Here is a 25,754-nt window from a genome sequence, read left to right as displayed (position 1 = left end):
CCAAGACAAAAAACAAAAGAAACCCCTGCCCAGAGACTCACTTTCACCAAGTGCTGCTGGGACAGCTGGCCAGTGGGGTGGAATAAAGCTGGACGAGAGGCTCCCTTCTCCCACCCTTACGTTTAGTAATTGTATGAAAATCATAAAATTTCCAGAAGAAAACCATGTGGGTAGGGAAGGACATGTTAATCATGACTCACAAAGAGGAAATCGTAAAAGAGAAGCTCAACGTTGCACCTGCATAAAATTGCCACATGTGTCAAGGTATAGGAATCTTTCCATCAACAAATAATGGGCTGGGACGAAAAGTGTGTAACCTAAATGGCATGGTCAGTGTCATTAACATAGAGAGCATTTATTAAAAGAAACATTCCTGCAGCCCCTCTCAGCTCCCCAGACAGCCCACCCCCTTCCCCGGGGCCCCAGATCTGACCTCTGTCCCTCTATGGACACACTGATCCCGGTATGTCCCACATCCACCCTCTCAGTCTCCCCCAGAGTGGGTTTTCCAGACATCTGCCTGCCTATCCTGAAGGGGGTCGGGGGCTGGGTGTAGCAGGGGTCCTGGTGGGGGAGGGGCTAGTGTCTCTGAGCTGCTGCCCCTCCCCTTCACAGGTGTCCCCGTACCCCGTCATCCTATCCCTTGAGAACCACTGCGGGCTGGAGCAGCAGGCTGCCATGGCCCGCCACCTGCACACCATCCTGGGGGACATGCTGGTGACACAGACACTGGACTCCCAGAATCCTGAGGAGCTGCCATCCCCAGAGGTAAGGCTCTCAGACCCCCAGCCTGGGTGGGCGGAGGGTCTGGCTCCAAGGTCGACCATCCACCTTTGTTCAGGACCCCTCTCCTCTGTCTTAACCTTCTGTTGTTTTTTTTTTTTTTGGCCACCTTTTGTGGCATATGGGTTCTTAGTTCCCAGACCAGGGGTTGAACCCACGCCCCCTGCAGTGGAAGTGCGGAGTCTTAACCACTGGACCGCCAGGAAAGTCCTTTCTGCCTTAACCTCCTGTGTCACCGTTCATCTGACATCTGCACCCTGTGGTCTTGTCACTTGCCTACCTTCCATTTTGACTAGACGCCTCCCACCCTTGTTCCTGGCATGCAAGGCCCTCCATGACCTGGCCTGACCTCCCCACCCTGCCTCTTGCCCACAGAGTCCCTGCGGGCTTGGCCGTTCCCTTGTTTGACACTGTCTTCTCCACCTGGAGCTCCCATCCCAGCCACCTGTGCTCACCAGGTGCCACCTGCTTAGAGTCTAGCTCAGTAAAGGGCCTCTTCCTGTGGCCTTAGCAACTTCCTCAGCGCTCTGGCCAGAAGTGGTCCATCTTCCTCTCTCCCAAACCCCAGAGCATTTTATCTGCCTCTTCAGGACACATCCTTTTAGGGTTCCTGGAGAAAACTCTCCTCCTACTCCCAATCCCAAATTACACAGGGAATCTGGGTTCACCTTTGTGTGTGATTTGACTTTATTAGTATGAAAAAAAAACATACATATGGTAAAAGAAAAAAGAGAGCATACACAATGAAAAATGGATTTTCCTCCACTCCTGCTCCCCTTGTCCTATTTCTGAAGACGTGATCACCTTCAATGGTGTCTTGTATATTCTTCCAGAATTTTCCATGCGTCTATATATCACCTGTGGACAGTGATCTTCTCTTTCAAGTCGTAGACAAAGAAGATCCTGTGAACACATGTTCTACCTGCACTTCTTTCGTGAGATCTTTTTTGAAGAGAAGGCCTTCTCTTTCAACCCTGAGCTGCCTCATTCATTTTATTGTCTGGCTTGCAGTACTCTGAGGCTTGGAGGCACCTCATTAGCCAGTCCCCTGTGGATAGTCCCATAGGCTGTTTCCCTCACAGGTTTTTTCCTGTTAGGAACATCACTCATGTGTGTCTCTTTCCCTGCTCACCACCCCAAGCCAGCCCCTCACACAGTGGTGTCTGAATGATGGACTGACACAGGGGCAAGGGAGCTTCATTCTTCCATGCTGGATCTACAGAGGCTGAAAGGCCGGGTCTTGGTGAAGGGGAAGAAGCTGCCAGACACTAGGAGTGAGAACGGTTGCATCCTATCAGAGCGGGAGGAGGAGGATGAAGAGGAAGATGAAGAGGAGGAATTGGGGGCCGTAGAGCAGAGGCGGCGGGTGAGTGGGCCAGCCCGGGCTGGGCAGGCACTGTGGAGCTTGGGGACAGGTGGCCGAGAGAAGGGAGGTGGGACGACCAGGGGGCTGGAGCTGGTGGGTGGGGGGCAGACCCCCGCTGAGGCTTGTCTCCCAGGCCAAGCAGATCTCCCCGGAGCTGTCGGCCCTGGCCGTGTACTGCTGTGCCACCCGCCTGCGGACCCTGCGCCCGCCCCCGGTCCCGCCCCAGCCCTGCCAGGTCAGCTCCCTCAGCGAGCGCAAGGCCAAGAAGCTCATCCGAGAGGCAGGTGGGAGCCAGGATGTGGGGCATCTGAGGCAGGAGGGAGGTGGGGACCGGCGGACCCCGGGTGGGTGGGAGATGCTGACGTTGGTCTGGAAAGGAGAGTGAAAGGGCTTTGGGGGCAGTGAAGAGAGGGGCTTAGGGAATGAGTGCCCGGCACCGGGCCAGGTATGCATGCAAGAAGAGGGCACTGGGACAAGGGAGACTGCTGTCTGCCTTCACGGGCTCACAGCCTAATCCGGGGCCAGACATTGACGGATAACTGCGGTGCGGGGGGATCCACTGGGTCTGACAGAGGTTGGGGGAGTCCTGCAGCAGGGGGAGGAAGCAGCCAGATGAAGAGGGGGAGGGGACTTCCAGACTGGAGAAGCAGGTTGTCCCCAGGCCTGGAGGTATGACACACACGGAAGGGTTCCTAGAACCCAAGGTGGGGCTGGAGGAGTGTTTGTGGATTGAGCAACAAAAGATTGCAGCCTGGGGCCAGGGGCTCCACCCTCGGAGTCAGGAATGTGGGGACTCTGGGTGGGGGGTGGGATGCAGTGCCAGGCTGTGGGAGGGGGTCCCTGTGACCCTCTGGACTTTAGGAGCCTCCTCATGAGGACCCCCTGCCCCCTCATCAGAGAGAATGAGGAAAGGGGGCAGCGGGAGCTGACGATGGGAATTCTGCCTGTTCCCAGCTGGTCTCTGGAGGTGGCAGGGGGGCGGGGAAGGTGGCTGACAGGCTCTGGCAGCCAGTGAGCGAGTGATACCCCAGTGGCCACCACAGTCCCACCCCACCTCTCCCCCAGGGAACAGCTTCGTCAGGCACAATGCCCGCCACCTGACACGTGTCTACCCGCTGGGGCTGCGGATGAACTCGGCCAACTACAGCCCCCAGGAGATGTGGAACTCGGGCTGTCAGCTGGGTGAGTGGGGGCAGCAGAAGAGGGGGTGGGCAGGGGCCACTTTTGGGGGTGTGGCTCTGGGAGCCATGGAGGCCCCAGTGGTGATGGGGCAACACAGCTTTCCAGAAGTCAGAAACATGAGTCTCAGTCATAACAATTATTAAAAGACTTGTCAACAGGTGGGGAAACACAAATCAGGGTTGTTGGTTCTTGGCAGTGTAAAATCTCAATTTTTTTATGAAGGTAGAAATTAAAAGGGCTTCCCAGGTGGCGTAGTGGTAAAGGAGCCGCCTGCCAGTGCAGAGACACAAGAAACCCAGTTTCCATCCCTGGGTTGGGAAGATCCCCCCGGAAAAGGAAATGGCAACCCATTACAGTCTTCTTGCCTGGAGAATCCCATGGACAGAGGAACCTGGAAGGCTGCCATCCATAGGGTCGCAAAGAGTTGGACACAGCTGAGAACAGAAAAAAACTTCCACTCCCTTGTGCCCCTAACATAAACACACACACACACACACACACACAGAGGCAGTCCCCACTAAGTCCACACTGACGAGAGGGGGCTCTGGAGGACACTGAGCATCGCCAAAGGAGAGGAGTGTGCCCCTTGGGGAAGCTAGGGAAACCTCTCTCTGGCCTTGAGGGATTTCAGCCATGAAGTACAGGTGGTAGTGGGGCTGGGTCCCTCGCTGCCATGATGCCCCCAAGCCATGGTTGGGGTGGGATGGTACTCCCACCCAGGCAGGGGGACCCTCTCTGGAGAGAACCAAGTCCTCTCCACACCAAGTCTATCTGTGGGGAGGGCAGTGAGCCCCTGAGACTGAGCAGTGAGGAGAGGGCCACTAAGAGGCCCTGCCTCGCCTCTGCTGTGTCCACAGTGGCGCTGAACTTCCAGACACCGGGTTACGAGATGGACCTCAATGCTGGGCGCTTCCTCGTCAACGGGCAGTGTGGCTACATCCTGAAACCCGTCCGTCTGCGGTCGCCCAACACAACCTTTGACCCTGAGTGTCCTGGGCCCCCCAGAACGACTCTCACCATCCAGGTCAGAGGCCTGGGCCGTGCCCTGCCCGGGGTCCCCTCTGCGGGGGTGGCACCAGCCCGAGGACAACGGAGGCCTGGGGAGGGCCCGGGAGGGTGGTGTGAGCGCCTCGGGCCGGGCTGCAGCCCCCCTTCTCCCCGCACAGGTGCTGACGGCACAGCAGCTGCCCAAGCTGAACACCGAGAAGCCCAATTCCATTGTGGACCCGCTGGTGCGCATTGAGATCCACGGGGTGCCCGCGGACTGTGCTCGCAAGAAGACCAACTATGTGCTCAACAACGGTGCGTGGGGGCCCTGCTGGCGGGGGGCGGGGGGGGGGGCGGAGTAGAGGGCGGGCCGAAGAGAGCGGAGGGAGGTGCTGGGCGGGGCTGGCCCTGCGGGCTCTTGACTGCCAGGCCTGCGCCCTAGGCTTCAACCCCCGCTGGGGGCAGACCCTGGAGTTCCAGTTGCGGGTTCCGGAGCTGGCGTTGGTCCGGTTCGTGGTAGAGGATTATGACGCCACCTCCCCCAATGACTTCGTGGGCCAGTTCACGCTGCCTCTCAGCAGTCTGAAGCAAGGTTGGTGGGGGTTGGTGGGGTAGAAAGGGATGGGGGGGTCCCGGCCTCCAAGACCCTGTTCACTGGGGCCACCCATTTCCTCCGAGAGCCTGCCCTGAGCCAGGCCACCCTGGGAGTGGGATGCGGTCTGCACCCTACATGCCTGGCCATGCGGGGCAGTGGACAGAGAAGCTGACGCAGGGCTACCCTCCCTGAAGGGTACCGCCACATCCACCTGCTTTCTAAGGACGGGGCCTCACTGTCACCGGCCACTCTCTTTGTCCACATCTGCATCCGGAGCCGAGCCACCCTGGGTTCTGCAGGTGCCAGTCTGTGTCCCACGCCCGCCCTCTGGAGTGGAGGGCGTGATGGAGGACCAGCCCCTCCATCCTCCCGCTGAGCCTGCCAGGCTCTGGTCTCAACTGGGTGCTGGGGGCTGCCTGCACCCCTCCTGAAGAACGGGAAGTTGCTCCTTGCTCTGGGCTGTGAGATGGCCTCAGCCCACCTGGTCGTCATGGCTTATGAAGAGCCAGGCCTGGTGCTGCCAGGAGACTTAGGGAGCGGGACTTGTGAGCCCTCGACCACTCTCTGCTCCCCAGAGGGGCCATCCCAGCCTCCTTCCCACGAGGAGTCCAGCCACCACCGCCCGCTCCCTCCCCTGGCATTAGCCACCCGCTAAGGCCCTCCTTCCCTCTCCAGCTCTTGAACCTGAGCTCCCTTCCCCTGTTAAATCAAGGAGGGAGAGGGAGGCTCAGCTCTGGGGAGACCTGGGAATCGGTTTCTAACTTGTGTCTTAGAAGAGCCCTGGAGAGGTCAGTAGAACAAAATAAAGCAAGTTTATTTTACCACTGCCACCCGCTAAGTACCGCTGAGGCCACAACCACAGACCTCGGGGAGGGCCGGGGCAGAGAGGATGTCCCCTGGGCCTCTTCCCACCTCTGGGTCATTTGTCTAAGAAGGGCAGGGCGCTGGAGGGGCTGCCACAGCTCAAAATAGCCCTGACCTTTCTTGGCTCAGAGCTGCTGCCAGCATCACAAGACTGTGAGGACAGCGGTTCACAAGGCCACCCCCCGAGAAACACACCGGGGATCTGGAATGGCGAGGGGGGCTTCTGCCAGGGTGCAAGTGTAGCTTTAAAGGGGGTGGTGACAGGACTCTGAAGGACTTCAGAAAGAGTCCCCCCTTTCCAGGCTCAGCTGGGTTCAAGGCCCCTGTCTCTTCAGTAGACGAATCCCAGAGACCTGGGACTCGCCTTCCACCAGCCAAGCAGCCTTTTTTGGACAAAGGCTTGGGAAGCAGGGGGCTGCTCAGGTGCCTCTAGAGATGCTGGGAGAGCGTGCCCAGACTGCAGATGACAGAATCTGGAGGAAATCCATCAGAGAGTGACTTTCTGGGATTAAGCGTGGAGCCCTGGCATCTGGGGTTCCTTGAAGCAGCAAGACCAACACTGAACAAGCACAGAGCTTGGTGCCCATTTCCCGGAGGGTGGCCTGGGGCTGGGCTGCCGCTGGAAGCTGCCCCATAGAACCCAGGGCTGGGCTGTCTCCACCTTCCTGCCATCCCAGGACCTGATGCAGAAAAGTGATGGCCTCACCCTGCTCTGTTTACACTGAGGAGGGCATTTGGTTCTGATGAATCTGTGCATCTGAAAGAAGACAACTAGACTCAAGCGACCCAGATGCCCACCCCCCATCCAGGAACCATGAAGGAACGGGCCAGGTAGTCTGGATGCACAGTCTCAGGGCTGTCAGAAGAGCCGGGCGGCCACCCTGCAGCCCCACAGAGGGGGCAGGTGAGGCCCCAGGTCCAGTGTGAGGGTATGGAGAGCAACTAAGCGTTGTCCTGCCCCCACAGGGCCAGGTCTGGTCGGGGTCTGGGCCAGGGGTCCTGTGTCAGGTGAACCCTGGCCACCAGACTGAGGCCCCAATCCTGCCTCTCATCTCTGGTTTGATGCAGCAAGAGGGTTTCTGGCTAGAAGAGCCCCAAAGCTGGGAAGAATCTTTAAGGCAACAAAGTTGACAGGAACTGATTATGGGAGGTGAAGGCAAAGAAGAAACACAGCTGGTAATTCTGAAGACCGCTGGGTGGAGACCACCCACAGGACTGTTTCCCCCCCCCCCCCCCCCCAGCCCTGAAAGCCTGGAGTGAGCTGCTCCTGGGTGGGGAGAGACCTAAACTAGGTCTGGAAGGGTCAGGGAAAAGGCTTCAGGGATGATCCCAGGGGCAGGACCTCTCAGGCTGCTGCTCAGGGCCCAGGTTCCCTGGAAAGGGACTTGGAGGCACCAGCCGTGGAGGGGTACATGGATGAAAAGGTCCACAGGAACAGAACAGGGGTTGGGGTGGGGAGGAGTTCAGACATGGTTCCTCAAGACCCTTCCTGGGAAATTTTCTGGGTTCAGTGGGACCTAACAGCTTGCATTGTTAAGCACCCCTGGAGGGGACTTCCTTGGCGGTACAGTGGTTAGGACTCTGCGTTTCCAATGCAGGGGGTTTGGGTTCGATCCCTAGTCTGGGAACTAAGATCCCACATGCTGTGTGTCAAGAAAATAATAATTAAAACACCCCAGGTGGCTCAAAAGAACCACCTGGCTCCTGCCCTGCAAAGGGAGGGGTGGCATCTGGACAGTGGGAGGGGTGGTGCCCGCACCCTCTGTCAGAGGAGCCACGCCGACCTGGACTGAGGGGGCGGCTCTGCCAAGGTCCTGAGTGCTGGCCTAGAGCCTGGCTGCTCCTCTTACACAAACTAAACCTGAGTCAGTACTGGCTCCTTGCTGGCGGGTGGGAGAGGTTAGGGGGAAAAGAGCCAAGCTGGCCCTCAAAGGGTAGTCTTGCCAAAGGAAAGTATTCAGAAGCGTCTCTGGTCACGAGGGCCCTCCTTGCAGGGCGAGAGGGCTCTGGCCCAGATTGGGGGCTCTGGGGTTCCCCTGCCACCTGCTGACCAGAGGAATACCAAGAGGGCAGAAGGCTGTGTTCAGCTGCTTCCTTTATTAGAAACAAGTGAGATGTACCAAGCAGAACAACAATGCATTTGGTATTTCTTCCCCCATCCCGGAAATGGATGCCCCTCCCACAGCCCGGAGCAAAGCCAAGACACAAAGGTGAAGCCTCCCCTTTCCCGTTCCTGGATGTGGGCGCCTGGTTGGCAGTCAATCAGTATTTTTGAACTGATCTGAATGAAATCTTCCCCCACAGCCTCCCCAGGGACAGTCTGTTTGCAGGCCTGCCTTCCCCTGACAGTAATAACCCGAAGCTCTGCGTCTCCTCTGGTTCCAGGGCAGGCGGCCAGGCCTGAAGAAGGGAGCCCGGGGTGGAAAGGCCCTGGCCAGAGATACGCCCCGCCCCGTCCCCTGGCCCAGCAGCCACCCTCTCCAGGGCTGAAGCTGTGAAGCTATCCAGGCCTTTGGGCCATCCCTTCAGTTGGTTAAATGCTGGTCATCTTTGGGCAAAGAATTCAAGAGCACTGGGACACCCACCCTAAGCTTCAAGTGAGTCAGCAAGTGGGTGACGGCAGTCAGAATGGAGTTGCAGGCAAGGCCTGAAATTTTCCATAAACCTAGGTGTTGCGGTGGCTTGATGTAGGCCGGCCTTCAAACGAGACAGCAGCATCTTCGGAAGCAGGCGTGCGTGGGGACACCAGCCCTGTGCAGACCTCAGTCCAGAACCGAGACCTCCTTTCTCCCCAGCTCTCTCCATACAGAGACAGGAGGCCGTGGGAGTGTGCTGCGGGGTCATCCCAAAGGCTGGAGGTAAACATCAGGAACATGGAGTCTGAAAGCCCAGCACTGGAGGCAGAGGGCGAAGCCACACCCGGGAGGCCCACTGTGAGCGGCGGCCTGAGGCAAGTCCCAGCTGATGAGCTTGGAGGCCCTGGGCTCTTCGCCTTGTTTGGTTTAAGCCAGTCACGGCTCCACCATCCTGCAAGGCCCCAAACCCCAGGCAATGGTTCTCTCTGCCCAGAAGTCCTGGAACGGGTCGAGTGAAGAACCCAGGGAGTGCTTGGGCAAAAAGAAGACTAAGAGCAGCCACAACCCCACTCCTGCAGACCTGTGGGTGGTGCTGAAGGCAGGGCAGGGTCCCTACAGAGGGCGACAGCAGAGTCCAAGGAGCGACTGCAGGGAGACACTGGGACCTCCCCAGGCAATCGCTTTCTTCCAGAGCGGGCATGGGCCTCACAGTTTCCATCCCATGACTTTAGTCACCAAGGCAAAGCTCACTCCTGGGGCCGTCAGGCACCCCAAATTTCAGAGGCAGCTCAGGCCGGGACCTGGCCCAGAGCTGAGCAAGCCTGTGACAGGGAGCCTATCCAAGTTCCAGTCCTGCCTGAGGTGGGAGAGTCGGGAACTTTGTTCTCTGACATCTTTAGAAGCACGCACAGGGTGGGCTGCTCTGGGCCATGGGATGCCATGTGTCTGATGTCTGTGAGGCTGTGTGGGCAAGCCCCTGCCTCTCCGACTCCGCCGTCTGTGGAATGCAGTGCACATCTTGCTGAGAACAGCAGCTTCTTTGGTCTGGGTATCTTGGAGTCAAGGAGTCAAAGGTCAGCCACGATGGGGGCCTACAGTTTGCAGCACAGGGACGACGGGGAGAAAGGAGGCCCCCTAGAGGCCTCTGATGAAAGTGTGATCAATGGAGTTGGGGGTTCCGTCTGCAGAAAGCCTGGCCAGCAGCCCTGCTTGGGCAGGGGCAGCACGGCCCCATCCCAACTAAGCACATGATCCCCTCCAGCTCTGGGGACTCTGCACAATCAGTCTCTGGCAAACCTCACCAGAGCCCACAGCCTGCAACACAGCCCTCCTGGCCCATGGAACACGATTTCAGTTCCCACAGCTGGGCTGAGCCTGGCCTGCCGGCAAGACTTCCTTCCCTCTACAAGTAGAGGTAAAAGCAGCCAGGAAACCCCCTACCTCACACGTCACACCATCCACCCACTGACCTCGTCCTAGAGCAAAAGTTACATACAAGTCTGGATATGAGTTGCTGCTGCTGACAATTCATAGCCCAACCCTCCCCAAACCACTTGGCTGAGCGAAACTGAGGAATGCCTACGTGACAGTCATGTGACTGGAACCTCCATTATTTGGAGGGCCATAGGCAGCATCAGTCACCATTACCACCGCAAAAATCCACAACACATCATCAGTGGAAATCAGACTCTGACAATGGCAACAGGAAATCATTTCTGTTGCCAAGTGCAGACTGGCATCTCATCACCACTCCCTGCCGTGACCTGCAGGCTGTATGTCTTGGAAAGGAGCAGAGACGGCTAATGGGCTGGAAGGCACCGGCCCAGGGCTGGAGGCTGAGGTCTGGGTATCAGCCCCACACCATCCTTGCCCAACCAATCCTGGGGGCATCAGGTCCTGGTTCTTTGCTCTAAGATGAGCTAGGCAGGGCCTGCACTGACATAGTCTCCACAAGGTCCCAGGTGCTATACAAGGAGGTCAAAGGTCCCCTTCATACTGCCAGTCACCCCAGGCAGTGGAAAAACAATCTCACAGGACTTATCCCTGTCATATAAGATTGGCAACAGTTGGCTAGAGAGCCTGGATGTAAAAGTCAGTTGTTGGCAGGATGACTTCCTACAGGGAGCAGGCTAAGAGGACTAGAAGAGGGAACTGGATTCATGAAACGCACTTTCACAGGTCATCCCTGCTGCGCAGGTTCAGGATGCAAAAAAGGTACAACCCCTGCAGGAGCGCCTCCGAGTCAGGTCTGCTCCAGCCAGGCCTCTACCTGCTCTTCCCAGAGAGCGCTGAGCCCTCCCCAAAGCCCTGCACAGCCCCTCCACCCGACGCTGCCATTGCCAAGCCAATCAAACCCAGCTGACTCAGAAGGGGAACTGGGTAAGCCTCCCACATCCTCTTTCTCCTGCTCCCCTGAGAAAAGTCCATGCCTGCTTTCAGAAGGAAACAATTCAATTGTACCGATATGTGTCTGTCGGGCACTGGCCTTAGAGTCGAATTTTGAGGAATGATCTGGATTCAGTTTTTCATTAGAGACCAAACATCCTTGTACATTTGGAACATGAAAGATATTTAAAATATTTATATATATATATATAATATATATATATACTTTTATTATTCACCCGTTAACTCCATAATATGCCAATCACGAGCTAGTTTTCAGCAGTTACATTCCCTTGATCGCGGCTGCATAACGATGCGATTAATTGGAAAACAGGGAGACCAGAGACACGGCCAGAGATGGCATCTCGCAGCCTACGCCATTAATACAATCATCAAGTTCAGCGGCGGTCTGTAAAGCCGGTTCAGTTCTGCTCCCCTTGCCAGGGATTCTCACGTTTGTGAAAATTGGACCAACAAGTGGTGGGGCTCCATTTCCTGGTAATTCTCAGTGGCTTTATCCAGAATCTCACTGGCAACTGGTTACTGTAACACCAGCCCAACCTAGGAGAGCCAAGAGGGGAAAGGCAGAGTTGAGGGGGCAGCTATCCGGACTCCCCTACTCCCCGTGCAGTCCTGAAGGCCCAGTGAGAGTCCGCAGGGCGCTACTGTGCGGAGTGAGCAGGCTCCGGCGAGTCCTGGGCTCTCACTCAACCTCTACCTGATGTTTCAGACATCAGAGCCTTTATCTGCAGCACCCTGAGGAATACTGGGCACCAGGCCGCACTCCAGTTCATCTGCCAGGTACCCTATAAGTGTCGGCTTCCCCTGGCCCTGAGCTGCCCTCTGGAGCTGGTAGAGGAAGGGCCATGCTGGGACGAGGGCAGCAGCCCCTTGAGTCAGACTCTCTCTTCCTGGCAGACCACGGGCATGTGACTGGCCAGTGTCCTGGGACAGTCCCAAAGCCCTGCCGCATTGGATGAGGCCACTCACCTGGTGGGAGGAGGCTGACAACCTTCCCACTTCCGTGTGGCTCAGGGGCCTGTGCCCTCTGCCCCCCTCACACCTGCTGCTCAAAGGGGAACACTGGCCCTGCTCGTGTGGCCACCAGAGGGAGGGGACTCTTCCAGGGCCCAGACTGATGCTGGATCCCAGACCCAAGGCCCTGCTTCTATTACAGGTACCAACACCTGACCCAGGCCAGCCCCGAGTGGGCCCAGCTGCCAGGGTGCCCAGAATGTACATACCTTCTCTGCCCCCATGCTGGGGCACTTCCAATTGTACAGGTAATACTGTAGGTTGCCATCCCCAATGCCGAACTTGAGCTTCTCCAGGAAGGTTTTGTTCTCCATGAGATCCAGTGCATTGAACACGTCAAACCCTTTCTGCGGGGCAGCAGGGAGAAACAAGGACAGGTGAGGATGGGTGGACGCCGCCTCGCATTCCTGCCCTCTCTCTCCTGTTGTATCAGAACCGCCCCACGGGCAGGCGGCCAGGGCAGCGATCTGCCTTCAGAGGTGCCTGCTGCTTCTGTGGACATCCAGACTCCCGTTAACGCCCTGCTCTCTGGTGGCAGTTCTCATGACATGCTGAGTGCCACCTTACCTGGCCTCTCCGCAGCGTCCCCCCAAGGACGCATTTGTGCACCCAGAGTCCAGGCCGCCGCTCCCATTGCTATGCTTCCCTGAAACATGCACGTAACTTCCACAGTCCTCTCTGGAGACCAAGGCCTGAACCTTTTCCTAAGAGAAGGTGCTCAAGAGCACCTCTGCTCTTGAGCCTCACTGCTCCCCAACTCCCTGTCACCCCAAGTCCCAGGCCTTGGCGCACCGAGGGACTTAATGACATGTGACATGCTTCTCTGAGGCTGTGACAGACTTGATCAGGGACTGGATGGTGGCCGGCAGCCGGCGCACAGTGGGCCAGGCCGAGCGCAGGTAGACCCCACGGGCCAGGGCTGCCCAGTGACCTCTCAGGTGAGAGAGAAACCTGGACCCCTCCCTGCCATGCCCCACCAGTCAGCGGCTCATGACTCACCACAACAGACACCACCAATCTTCCCATTCCCACATTGGGGAGGTCGTAAGGAGAACCCCTCACCTCCCCGTGCAGGCCTGGCTATTCAGGCTCCTTGGCAGCGCCTCCCGTGAGAACAAAACTCACTGAAATACATCAGGAGTTCAATGCCTTCACCTGGTGTGGACACTCCTTGCTCCCTCCTAGTTTTTGAGCTGAGGGCTGGAGACCGCTAGGCTGCTCCCAGAGTGAAGCAGGAAGATGACAAGGCCTTGAAGCCCCCCGCCCAGGAACAGCTCCTGAGAGCTGTGCTCAGCACTGCCCCACCGCCCCTTCCCTCTGGTTGGCTCCTCACCATTTTGGCGAGAACGAGGGCGTCGCTCATGAGGTCTAGGAGAGGGGTCTGAGTGTGAACATTGTAGAAAGAGTAAGCAGCCTTCAGACTCTTGTGGGTCGGGTGGTTCATGATGGTGGACGGAAGTGTATAAAAGCTCAGGAAATCAGTCACCTCCCCGTTTGCATTCTGATGGGAAGACAATAAAGAAGGCAGGGTCACACCGGCACGGGGCCGCGCAGCCTGGGAACAGAATGTTCCCACTGCCCTCCGCCACCCTCGGGCAGCTCTGTCCCTCCAGATGAATGGGTGGAAACTGAAACAGGATATGCAGGGAGGAGAAAACACATCAAGAGGGAACCTGAGGACGGCGCTGGGAGGAAAACCCAGGCTGGGCCAGGGACTGACTCTGCCACACTCCTTCCCCACCTGCAGCAACAGGGCCTTCTCACAGCTCATGGCCCCACAAACGTCCAGCCAGCTCCAGACCCAGCAGAGCTCACCTGACCAAGTGGGGCTCAGCTCTGTCTGCTCAGGGTCAGCAGCGGGGAGGGAGAGATGAAGGGCTCACGCCAGGGCCAGAAGAGCTCTTTTTAGCAAATGCAAGCTACAACTTCCTGCCTTTAGTGGAGCCCAAGCACAGGTGGTCCAGGAAGGCTAGGGTGCCAACTCTCTGGTCAACTGCTCTTCGGTTACCGAGCCCGGGGATACCCATCACTGCGGGAGAACGCCTCCCTGTCCACGGGGCCAAGGCCCAGAACACGCGTCCCCGCTCACCTCCACCACAAAAGTGTCAATGATATTCTCCTGGGGGTAGAACCAGTGCTCCACCTCCTCCTGGCTCATGACAGGCGTGAGGTGGAACTGCTTCAGGTACCGGCTGAGGAGCTGGTGCACTACTGGAATGTCCTTTTTCTCCATTGGTCGCAGCCCAGCTGTCTTGGGAGTCTGGAAGAAAGAAACCAGAGAGCATGAGATGTGCTGACCATGAGCGCCCTGGCTCCCTCTCAAGTCCTCCATGAACCGAAAAGCTCGTGCTGTCTGCCTTCCTACCCTGACCCTGAGTCTACCCCCCCAGGCCCTCAAGAGAGCCTCCTCGATCATCTCAGGTAGCCCCCTCTCACCCCCTGTCCACATCCGCAAGCACAAGTCCCACCCTCATGGTGAATCTGGCCCTTTCCCTGCCGGTTAAGGCTGCCATCCTTGGCTAAGGCTGTTGCGTCAATCTCTTATCCACATGGCCCAGGCTGGCTTCCTAAGAAAACACAGCCCATCACAGCCCTGCCTGCTCCAGACGCCCCAGCACAGGGCCCAAGACCAGCCACCCTCGGAACCAGTGGCTGTTGTAGCTGTGACCGTCTGTATTTCTGGCCCAGGAGTGCTCAACAGAAGCGATTTTGCCTCCCAGGGGACATCTGACCATATCTGGAGATGTTTTTGGGTTGTCACATTAGGGGCAGGGTGGCTGCTGGCATGGAGAAACCAGGGATGCTGGTAAACATTCTGCAACATACAGGATGGTCTGCTTGACCAACAACTACCTGACCCAAAGTGTCAACGGTGCCGTGATGAAGAAGCCCTGGCCAACGCATGGATGTGCTGAAGTGGGTCCAGCCCAGGGCTGTTCCTGGGCCTCCCAAAGGCTTTCTTAGCTCCCCACCCTTGAGCCTCACAATCCTCTCCCCCTCAACTGCAGCTCGTCTCTTTCTGCACGGCTCCATCTCCTACCGACTTAGGGCACTTCACAGGCACCCAGCCACAGGCACCGTGGAACCCCGGGGGCCCAGCAGAGTCTACCCTGGATGCCCACTTAGGGATGTCCACTAGCACACCGTTGGACCAGCAGCACCCCCGGCAGGACAGTGATGCCAGTTAAATTCAGAAGAAAAGCATTAAATTCCCAGGACTTAATCTCCTGCCAGAATCCCACTCCACAGCTGCTTCTCCTTAGAAAATGCTTAAGTGGAAAAGAAGCCATGTGATGCTCGGGAATAAATACTGTGGCTGAGGGAACATCCCCAAGGGCTTAATACACAAAGGTGAAAAAAATTAAAGTGTTAGTCATTCGATAGTGCCCGACTCTTTGCGACCCCAGGTACTGTAGCCCGCCAGCCTCTTCTGCTCATCCTCCAGGCAAGAATACTCAAGTGGGTAGCCATTCCTTTCTCCAGGGGATCTTCCCGACCCAGGGATTGAAACTGGGTCTCCTGCATTGCAGGCATATTCTTTACCGTCTGAGGTGAGGTCAGCCAAATCTGCAAATGGGGTGGAGTAGGTTTATATGGGGCTTCCCTGGTGGCTCAGTGGTAAAGAATCTGCTTGCCAATGCAGGAGACAAGGTTCCATGCTGAGGCCTGGAAAAGAAAATGGCAACCCACTCCAATATTCTTGCCTGGGAAATCTCATGGACAGAGGAGCCTGGCACACTACCACCCATGGAGTCAGAAAAGAGTCAGGACACAACTGCGTGACTAAATAATGACAGGTTTATATACCGCAGTCACTGCCTGACACAACCGATTCCCAGTGCAAGACCTGCTTTATCTGTAAGTTTACACTGGAGTATACTTGAGTAGCAGCGTTGTGTTAGTTTCAGGTGAACAGGAATTGCTTTTAAAACTGCAGCTCCACAAACTCCAGCTGCCAAAATTCCTTGCTAAACCTGATGTCGCTAGGGAACACTCACTGACCTTATTTCTACGTGGCACCGCCCACAGTGACACCTCAAATCCTGGACTGAAAAAGCAGCCCTGCTGGGGTTCTCCCACAGGCAAGGAGATCCAGAGACATTGTCCTAGCTGCAACACCACTTAAAAGAATGCTCTCTGTCTGCCTAGCAGGCGGGACCAGTCTAGCATGAGAACAGAAAGGAGGGGACACTCATTGTGGCTCCCTAGTCTGGTCTCCTGGGCAGTGCCTAACTGTGCTGCGGCGGGCCCTCCAAACTGGACACTGATGACCCTGGCCCAGCGGTGGGTCGACCCTCGGGTCAGCCGGCACCCAGTGACTGCGCTGACCCTGCCTGGAAGGGCTCTGAGGGAAGAGAAAGGACTGTAAGACCCAGGAGCATCCATCTCACTGGCAAACCAGGCAAACCAAGGCCCAGAGTTGAAAACCAGCTCACCGAAGCTGCCTGGTCCTTCAGCGGCAAAATCTGAGCAGGAGGACTGAGCCTGGAAATCTCAGCTCCCCTCGCAGGCTCAGTCACCCACCCTCTACCCGACTCAGCAGAAGTAGCAACAGATACTCTATGGCTCGTTTACACTGGTCCTGGGATGGGCTGCAGTACAGCAGATTCCTCTCCCCACTGTGCTGCCCTCAGGCTGAGATTACAAAATAGGCGCTCTCTGAGTCTGCCAACAGATGGCAGAGAAGCGAGTCCAGGTGCAGACTTGGGAAAACAGAAAGTCCAACTAAAATAAAACCCAGGCTACAGATAAGAGGAGAGAAAGGGCAAGGCCAGGAATCTGGAAACCATGGGCTGGGCTGCTTTTCTGGTAAGAGAGCCCCCTGCCCCTGGCTCAGGCCCCACCAGGCTCTCCCGGTCTCCAGGCCTCCCTCCACCACTCCCCCGCCACCCCCCCCCCGCCACCCTCCCGCTCCTGCCCAGGCCCCGGGGCCCCACTGGCCTCTGGTAGTCGGTACAGCTTCATGGTGCGCTGCATGGTCATGTTTCTGCTCAAGTGGGAGAACTTCACTTCAATCAGCTTCCGGGGATTTAGGGACCGATGCCAGTACCTGTGGGGACATAGACCTCCTGTCCTCAGAGGGCCGTGGCAAGTCACACTAAGAGGACCTCTCCAGATGGCCAGCAGGTGGCATGAGAGAGCCATCAGGCCCCACTTGAGCCGGCCACCCAGGAGCTCCGTACCCCACAGTGAGTGCAGAGCGGCCACAGTTCTTCCCATAATTTCTTCCTCAAGTTCACAAGCCCCTCCTCCGTACCAGCAGTTGTCTTGGGACAGGAGTCCTCACTCGGGGAATCAAATCAGTGGAAAAGACCTGAGGTTCTCCAAACGTCCGGCCTCTGCCTCCCTCCTCTTTGGCACCTAACTGATGTTTTCACTTTACAAGCTCTTAAGGCAGAGAGTACTCAATTGTTCCAAAGAACTTTCAAAGACAGAGGTTTTGCTTGGTTCACAGAGATGAGACATGCTCTCTTTGGCCCACATAATATTCAGAACAAAACAGAGCCACTCATTTAAAACTATAGGACATTTACCATAAAGAACCAGATTTGGGCTCAGCCTTTAAAACAAACCCCCAGCAGACTGACCCCCTGCCATTTCCACATGGCAGGAATCAGAGGGAGCTAAGAAAGCCTGACCCCTTTGGACAGGGCATGCGCTGTGCAGGCTGTCGTTCCTACTGACTCCCTTTCACTCCCCGTGTGCCCTACTCGGCTCCTGTGGGCACCACCCCCCACCTTTTCAGACACCAGAACAGCGGATGCTCTCGGCCATGCACTGAGCTGAGGGGCAGAGCTGTGACTCATGGTGACACAAGCTCCCCAACTAGAGTGGGCACACCACCATTTTGAGAACCTCTCCAAGAAGAGGTTTTTACCTGCAGGTGCCGACAGGCTTTGGTAACACCACCCCGGCAGTGTAAACAGCTTGGAAGATGCCCTCCAGGTGAACCCGCCGGGTTATCTCACGGATCAGCACTGGAGCCACTCTCTTGGAGCGCAGCTTCTTGTGGACACACAGGAAGTTGATCTCTACCATCTTCTTCTCTCTGCAGAGTCAAGAGAAAACCCAGGGTCGAGGCTTTTAACAGGCGAGGCCATCCCTTAAAGCATGGGAGGCCCGTGTAGGGAGCGGGGCCCCCAGCACAGGCTCGTGTTCTGGCCCCACCTGTGCTCAGCAGCTAGGAACACCCTCCCATTGCCCTGCTCTGCTGCACTAGGCAAGGAACCTGGTCTCTCCTCAACACAGACTCTACTTCCAAAGAGGGACTCAAGCAAACTCCTTTATTTAAGGCACCACCGGCATCTTCCTGGTGAAGCCCCCAGAGCAAGCTGAGCGAGCCCCATCTTCAGCCATCAGGAACCCCACAGAAGTCAAGGACTATCCTACGATTTCAGGGGTTCTGACTCCCCCAAGCGCAGAAGGCTGTGGTAGATAGATGGTTCTGACATTTCCAAAGAAACGAAGAGCAGAGCTGGAAGGCCCCGCGACCGTGGGTATGAGTCACACCAGCCCACTTCTGAGTGGCTCGAGCATGGCGACGCATGACTGGCATAAGTGCCAACAAGCTGGTCAGGGAGTGGGTCAGCCCTCAGGGCGGACCCCTTCCAGCCCAGGTCACAGACAAGAGCTCCAGCAACAATTCAGAGCAAGATGGGCAGTTCCTATTATGAATTTCTATTCCTAGGAACCCAAGTTCCCTCCCTTCAGGGGAACTTCCCTCCTGCTTCTATGGAAGCTATGTATATGTTTTCCCCCCACTTTCCACGGTGGGGACACGGGTCGGGGGTGGCGCTGGTGCTTACGTGTCATAGATATGGATGTTTGCCGGGATGGCGCTGATGAACCCAACTAGTTTCCGACTTGAGACCACTCGAACCCCACAGTGCCACTGGGGGAGCCAGCCAGGCGGCCGGAGAGCCCTGGAAGAGAGACAGGAGCTGTGGGCACGGGGCTGCCTGCCAGCGGGCTGGGCAGACTGTCTGGGCCCACCACCGAGTCTGGCTCTAACCTCATGCTACCATCTCCCTGGGGAGGGAACAGCTCAATTCTCTGAAATCCACTTTCAGGCCAAATCCTCCTGGACACCAATGGGACCAAGTCACAGCCCTTTCTTGCTGCTCAGTCCACTTGGCCTATTTACCCAACCCAGGGCTGTCACACTGAAGATTTCATACTGATCCAGTTTCTTTGTGCTCACTGACTCTGACAGCCTGAGCTGGAGCCCCAGCCTCCTTGGCTCCAAATCCAGCGGGTCCCGTGGTCAGGAGCCGGCTGTGGAGCCTCTGGAGCTCTGGGCTCCATCTCCTCCCCGCCTTCCACTCTGGCGGTCTTCCTTTCCCTCCCCCTTCAGACAGGTCCCCTCTGTGCCAGCCTCATGCCCTACCTCCTTGGATATTAAATGAGGCCGGAAAGGGGAAGGAGTGCTCAGCCAGGCAAGGCCATTTCTATACAACCAAACATGCTCAGGAAATAAGACTGAAAATGACCCTCTATTCTTTTAAATCTTAGCAGGTCTCATCCCTCCTTCCCTTCTCACCTAAAGTCATCATACAACAGACGATTTTTTCTTCTGGGTACCAATTCCATAAAGGAATTTCTCACCCAGTCATTGTGCCTTAAATAAAGTTTCAATTCTGAGCTCCACTGGAAGCAATCTCAAAAACCACACACTGATTTGCCATTAAAAGGTTGGCACTTAGGAGGGATGAGCAATCTGGCGCCTTGCTTCTCTGCTCTGTGGCCTCAGAACCGTAGGGAAGTCCTTACAACTCACCACAAAAGAAATTCTGGGGAATAATCAAACCGGAACATGTTATCATCATCTTCCACATAGTTCTCATTCAGGAGAGTGTAGAGTTCTTTCAGCTGCAGAGAGAAGAGGAGCCGCCTTAGAAGTATTCTGCCAGAGGCGGGGGCGGTGGGGGGGCGGGCATGGAAACCAAGGCCAATACCCTGGGGCTCCAAGCTGTTGGGAACAAGGCATACTACCAAAAACTCTATTTAATCTCACAAATCCTTTTCATCCGGGCAGGGCAGGGACTCCTGGAACAAGCAATCTAGTGCTTAAGAGGGAAACTGAGTCACCAGGGGTAGAGGGGCAGACTTAAGCACAGGAAGTGTGGCAGGCCAAGAATGTCATCCAAGTAACAGACCACTCCATCGCGAAGACAAGGGACTGAATGAACGGACGAACAGGGAAAATGAAAGCATGAAGAAGAGGTATCCACCTTGGGGAGCGAGCTGCAGGGGTTAACTCTCAACGCGCCAGAGATGCTGTGTGCTATTCAGGCGGAGTCGTGGGCAGATCCCAGAGGCAACAGATGGGAGGGATCTGCTAGCCCTGCTTGGCTCGGCTCTTCTTAGAAGAGTCCTCGAGGAAGGCCCGAGGAGAAGCCACCTTGGCTGCGTTCTCGGTGAACGCGGTGCCCTGTCCACGCTGCTGGTCAGCCCAGGCCTACTCACCACACCACGGTCCCCCAGGTCCAAGGCGTCCCAGGTGAAGCCCTGGGGCAGCGTGTAGGGCTCCTGGCGGATGTTGTCTTTGTCAGGCTCCACAGGACCATGTGTGTTCACAACTTCTCCTGCAAGCAGAGCACAGCCATGAGTTTCATCGTTGGCTTTCTTGGGGAGGGAAGGGGCTCAGCTCAAAAACTGACCTCAGCAAATTCCCCCTGTCCCCAGGAGCCCTCCATCCAAAGAACACTCTCTCCTTGGCAATGGCAGACCGTCTCTCCGGCTACCCTTGGCCCCTAACTGAGGGCCAATTTGTGGCCAAACTTCAGAACAATCCTGGGAGCCAAGGTGGCTGGTGTCTTGGACCTTCTTTTAAATCCCCCTTCAGTTACTAAATGACAAACATGTATCTTGGCTAACTTGGCTTCCTGCCTCCCAGCTGGTATAGAGTGTTGTCATGGCTCTGGCCCAGGCCCATAGACCTGGATGGATTTATAAGGAGTTGCAACAAGGCAGCTTTTGTGTCAACAGCAGTGACAATCTACCAGGCCCATTCCTGAGGTGGACAATGGCGTCCAGGCGCCGGGCTCTCTCTGGGTCCTGCCAGCCTGGGCTTTCACCGACAGGGGCCAGTTAACTGCAGCTGCCAACTCGGGCCCACGGTGTTTACAGAGCACTGTGAGTGCCTCTGGGCTGAATCACTGAGTCTACACCACACTGCTGGGAAGTCGCCCCCTGACACAACATCCCCACAGGATAGACACCCCTCCCCTGTGCAATACACAAGGGGTACAGGGGATGCCGAGAAGACAGAGCCCTGATTCCTAGCCCCAGCCAAACCAAACCTATCTGACAGAACTCGGACGCATCAGCCACATCATTTCGGCCCCTGGAATTATTTGGCCCTGGTAGTTTCTACAGTTCAGAGCTTATTCGTTCATGCTCACAACTCAGAAGAGGGAATGTTTAGCACACTTTAAACACGGAGTCTTCGGGACGTCCCTGGTTGTCCAGTGGTTAAGAGTTCACCCGCCAATGCAGGGAACATGTGTCCCATCGCTGGGCCGGGAAGATTCCACATGCTGTGGAGCAACTAAGCCTGTGCGGCACAACTACTGAGCCCGCGCTCTGCAACAAGAGGAGCCGCTGCGATGAGAAGCCTGCGCACCACACCTAGGAAGGAGCCCTGGCTCACTGCAACTAAAGAAAGACCTTGTGCAGCAACGAAGACTCAGCACAGCAATAAATACATAAAATTTTGGAAAAAAAAAAATGGAGTCTTTGAAGAGAGACAGCAACACTGACATACATACACCACCATGCGTAAAGCAGCCAGTGAGCTAGTGGGAGGCTGCTGCACAGCACAGGGAGCCCTGCTCGGAGCTCCGTGATGGCCTAGAGGGGCAGACAGGGGTGGGAGAGGGAGGCTCAAGAGGGAGGAGATAGATACAGTGCTAACGGCTGGTTCGAGCTGTTGCATGGCAGAAACCAACACAACACTGTAAAGCAATTATTCTCCAATTACAAACAAAAACAAAGAGAAGACAACAAAAATTTTTAAAAAATAAATAAGGAGCCTTTACAGAGGACCCACTGAGTCCATGGCTCCCAGCACAGGGCTCTGCACATTCTTGTCATTCAGCTCAAGCTGTTACTGATGGTCAGACTCCTGACCCAAACACACCGTTCTAATGTGTAACAGGCAACTGTGGACCCTACCAGGGATGGATCAGTGGGGCAGGTGTAGTGGAAATGGTTGCATCTGGCCATGAGCCAAGGAAAACACCATGAGGACTGACCATCTAACTCTCGCCCAGCACATTTACTGAACACCGGCTGGACATCATGCGCCAGGACAGGGCTGGGAAAATGTCCCTGGCCTCACAAGACATACCATCTTCTGGGGAAACAGTCAAGAAACAAGTCATAACCAATGTGCTAAGGGTCAAAGACTGCAAACAGGCAACACTGGGGTCACAGAAAGGAAGAATCCGGTTGACTCCTATTTATAAGCTGCTCTCAAGTGAAGGTTTCCTTGGGAGAAAGGCTATATTTTTCTCCCCTAGTTTAGAAACTGGCCTTTTGATTAATTTGTAAAGTAGTCCTTGTGAATTAATTGACTAGAAGTCAATCCACTTTCATTTCCTTGCCATGTATAATTTTTTGAGCCTTATAAGCCAAGGGCCAGACCCCTGGGAAACACCACGGATCCCTACTCTAGTCTTGAGTAGGTGCTAATCTATTTTCCCTATCTTGTTTTGAGTTTATACCCCCTTTTATTTAAACTTCAGAACCCTTTATCATTTTTCCCCAAGATGCTCTCACAGACAAGATACAAGTGATCCTCCTCACCAGATGACAATAGTCTCAAGGCCAAATCATTTCATTCAGGCTGGCTACCAGGTCCTGCCCACACCAGGCACTGCCATTTGCACCTTCACCATCTGTTCTCAGAATCCTAGACAGCGCCAGCTCTGGGGCAGGAGCTGGTGAATGACATGGATGCAGGTCCTTGTCATCATGGGGCCCAAAGAGACAAAGCAAGCAGGCACTTGCCACTCAGCATAATGAAAGTCCGCAATAATGAAGTATGGGGGGATGAGGAGGAGATGGAGAAAAGACCTCTTAGAAGAAACATCTAAAGATGTGACCTCAGGGATGTTCCTGGCGGTCCAGTGGTTAAGATTCCGTGCTTCCACTGCAGTGGGCACAGGTTCGATCCCTGGTCAGGGAACTAAGATCCTGCATAAAAAGAAAAAAAAGATGTGATTTCAAGGATAATTAGGAATTAGGCAGGGGTAGACTGGGTGGGGCAGGGAAGGTGGGTACACTGCGGAAGAACAGAGTCAAGACCTGGAGATGAAAGCAGGGGAAAGGAACTAGGAGACAAGGCTGAAGAGAAGAGCGGGGGCCAATCGTGGAGGACCCTGCAAGCTGCGAGAGGCTGGACTTCATCCGAAGGGCTGTGGGACATCCTGAATGGGTCTTTAAGGGGGATGGTAGGGAGCAGTGACATCCTGAGGTCTGAATTGTACAAAGAGCACTCAATAAGTGCTTGTCAACTGAGTGAATTTGTATACAAAATATTCAACTGGTAAGTCTTGATCTGTGTGTTGACAAACTTGTTCTCATAGGTTGCTGCTGCTGCTAAGTCACTTCAGTCATGTCGAACTCTGTGCGACCCCATAGACGGCAGCCCACCAGGCTCCCCCGTCCCTGGGATTCTCCAGGCAAGAACACTGGAGTGGGTTGCCATTTCCTTCTCCAATGCATGAAAGTGAAAAGTGAAAGTGAAGTCGTTCAGTCGTGTCCGACCCTCAGCGACCCCATGGACTGCAGCCTACCAGGCTCCTCCGTCCAGAGGATTTTCCAGGCAAGAGTACTGGAGTGGGGTGTCATTGCCTTCTTCATCTCATAGGTTATCTCAAGGCTATTTACCATCTGCAAGACAAAGCTGACAAAGCAGAGTGAGAGGTAACACTGAGAAAGAAGCAGCCACTCAGAACAGACTCGCAGTCTGGGGTGCCGGCAATGTTGAGAGCAGCCCAGGGGTCCTGCCCGCCACCTTCTACTGGCTCACGACCACCTCTGGCCAAGGAGGTGGGGGCTGCTTCTCAGGGGGCAGAAATGCAGCCAATTGTCTCCGGGCTTCCATGAACCGGCTGTGGAAGACACTGGGAACTTTGAAAGACAAACCTGGGCTTTCAATGGTTCCTTTCTGCACACTCTACCCCTAAACTCTCTTTCTGCCTTCTAATACTCAAGATCCAAAAGTAAGCGCCGCAGGGCAACTGTGAAGGACTTGGGAGAAAAGAATGCGAGATCTGGGAGACCTTAAGCCAAGCAAGCAGGACAAGGGAAGGACAGAGTGAGGAAACCTCTCTTTCAGGGCCCAGGGCAACCAAGCCCAAGTCGGCATTCTCCCTTTCTTTGGTAGAGTTACTTTCCAAACTAATCTAACTGTGGCCAGATTCCAACCCACTAAGGTCAGGCAAAGAAAAAGGATTCCTCATCCTTCCATTAGTGTGGGAAAAGGAGTGACTTTTAAAAAGAAGAATGACACAGTCTGAAAAAGGGGATGAGAAGCTGATTTGGGCACACAAGAGAACTATTATACAGCTGAAAACACTGGCTGTTTAGAAGCCTTTCAATGGTGAACTTAGGATGATTGTCTACTTGAAATTAGGAGGATGACTTTAAAGAATTCTGGGTCTCTTGAAAGTGTTAGTTGCTCAGTCGTGCCTGAGTCCTCTGAGACCCCATGGGCCTGCCAAGCTTCTCTGTCCATGCAGTTCTCCAGGCAAGAAGACAGGAGTGCGTAGCCATTCCCTTCTCCAGGGGATCTTTCCAACCCAGGGATCACACCTGGGTATCCTGCATTACAGCCAGAATCATTACCGTCTGAGCCATGAGGGAAGCCCCTAGGTCTCTTGAGTGGAATACAATCTAATTCTAACTCTCCCCACAAGTCGGGCAGTGCGGCAAACACAGGACATTTGATATGCTTGAGATTCAAAATTACTAGCCCTCATTTAAGTGGAAAAAATGAAAGAAAGAAGCTATAAATGACACCACCCAAAGGACACTCAGAAGCAGAACTAGGGTGACACCTCAGCCACGTGGACCACCCGATGCCTGTGATGCAGTACTTTCTATCGGCTAACTCAGACACAGAGGAGGAATCCTTTATTTGGACTTGACTGACCTGAAAGGCAGACTGGCCAGACACTCGCAGTGATCCCTCTTCCAAAAAGTCCCACACTCCACGCTGCCACAGGCACGGGGTGAGGAAACAAAACTGAGCCAGGACTTCCCTGGCGGTCCAGTGGCTAGGACTCACACTCCCCGTGTAGGGGGCCGGTGTTCAGTCCCTGGTTGGGGAGCTGGATCCCATATCCCACCACGAAGGTCAGAGATCATGCATGCCTCAGCTAAGACCCAATACAGCCAAATAAATAAATAAATAGTAAAAAAAAAAAAAACAAAAAACTGAGCCTCATTTCCCCTTTCCGAGATCATCCAGGTTCCGGTGAGGAGTACTGTGGCTTTTTCATAAGCTTTCTGAGAATAAAACTGGAGCGCCCTCTAATTTACAGGTGGAGAAACTTTGGCAAACAACAAAGAGCAAATGAGCTGAAGCAAGAGAGAAGCGAACTCCATTATGCTAACCTGCCTCCTGACCAGGTGCCATGTCTGTGAAGAATGAAGTCACCCGTTTGCAAATTCTTAATGAAAAATCAAATCAAACCAAAACTCCATCTGAACACAGCAAAGGTGGAGGCTTCCCTGTTAGTCCAGTGGCTAAGACTCCACGCTCCCAGTGCAGGGGTCCCAGGTTTGATCCTTGGTTGGGGAATTAAGATCCCACATGAGGCAACTCAGGAGAGTTCAAACACCGGAACTAAAGATCCCACATGCCACAACTAAGACCCAGACCAGTCAAATAAACAAACAGATAAATAATAAATATTAAAAAAACCCCACAAAACCCAGTAAAGATGCATGTCAGCTTCCTCTGAATGTC

General features: G+C 55.2%; 2 protein-coding genes across 4 annotated transcripts in view; one reads left to right on the top strand and one right to left on the bottom strand.

Moving 5' to 3' along the window:
* PLCD3 (phospholipase C delta 3) overlaps positions 1-5,734 on the top strand; it is a 31,984-nt gene extending 26,250 nt beyond the window's left edge. For all 3 annotated transcript variants that reach the window (XM_070773638.1, XM_019980758.2, XM_070773637.1), the window contains exons 8-15: positions 616-768; positions 2,006-2,149; positions 2,283-2,433; positions 3,215-3,331; positions 4,189-4,355; positions 4,498-4,633; positions 4,761-4,910; positions 5,108-5,734. In XM_070773638.1, the coding sequence (XP_070629739.1) occupies positions 616-768; positions 2,006-2,149; positions 2,283-2,433; positions 3,215-3,331; positions 4,189-4,355; positions 4,498-4,633; positions 4,761-4,910; positions 5,108-5,289 (1,200 nt within the window). In that variant the 3' untranslated portion in view covers positions 5,290-5,734. The remainder of the gene's footprint in view (positions 1-615; positions 769-2,005; positions 2,150-2,282; positions 2,434-3,214; positions 3,332-4,188; positions 4,356-4,497; positions 4,634-4,760; positions 4,911-5,107) is intronic.
* A 2,121-nt stretch (positions 5,735-7,855) lies between these two features.
* The window catches only part of NMT1 (N-myristoyltransferase 1), a 33,676-nt gene continuing 15,777 nt past the window's right edge, over positions 7,856-25,754 (bottom strand). The window contains exons 4-12 of the mRNA XM_019980760.2: positions 20,240-20,358; positions 19,551-19,642; positions 18,580-18,696; positions 17,652-17,822; positions 16,715-16,823; positions 13,863-14,033; positions 13,107-13,274; positions 11,983-12,120; positions 7,856-11,299 (exon numbers count right to left, since the gene is read on the bottom strand). Coding sequence (XP_019836319.1) covers positions 11,279-11,299; positions 11,983-12,120; positions 13,107-13,274; positions 13,863-14,033; positions 16,715-16,823; positions 17,652-17,822; positions 18,580-18,696; positions 19,551-19,642; positions 20,240-20,358 — 1,106 coding nt within the window. The 3' untranslated portion in view covers positions 7,856-11,278. The remainder of the gene's footprint in view (positions 11,300-11,982; positions 12,121-13,106; positions 13,275-13,862; positions 14,034-16,714; positions 16,824-17,651; positions 17,823-18,579; positions 18,697-19,550; positions 19,643-20,239; positions 20,359-25,754) is intronic.

This window comes from Bos indicus, chromosome 19 (assembly GCF_029378745.1).
Source record: "Bos indicus isolate NIAB-ARS_2022 breed Sahiwal x Tharparkar chromosome 19, NIAB-ARS_B.indTharparkar_mat_pri_1.0, whole genome shotgun sequence".
Lineage (NCBI taxonomy): Eukaryota > Metazoa > Chordata > Mammalia > Artiodactyla > Bovidae > Bos > Bos indicus.
The sequence above is the reverse complement of the archived record's forward strand: the minus strand, read 5'-3'. Positions and strand labels throughout refer to the sequence as shown.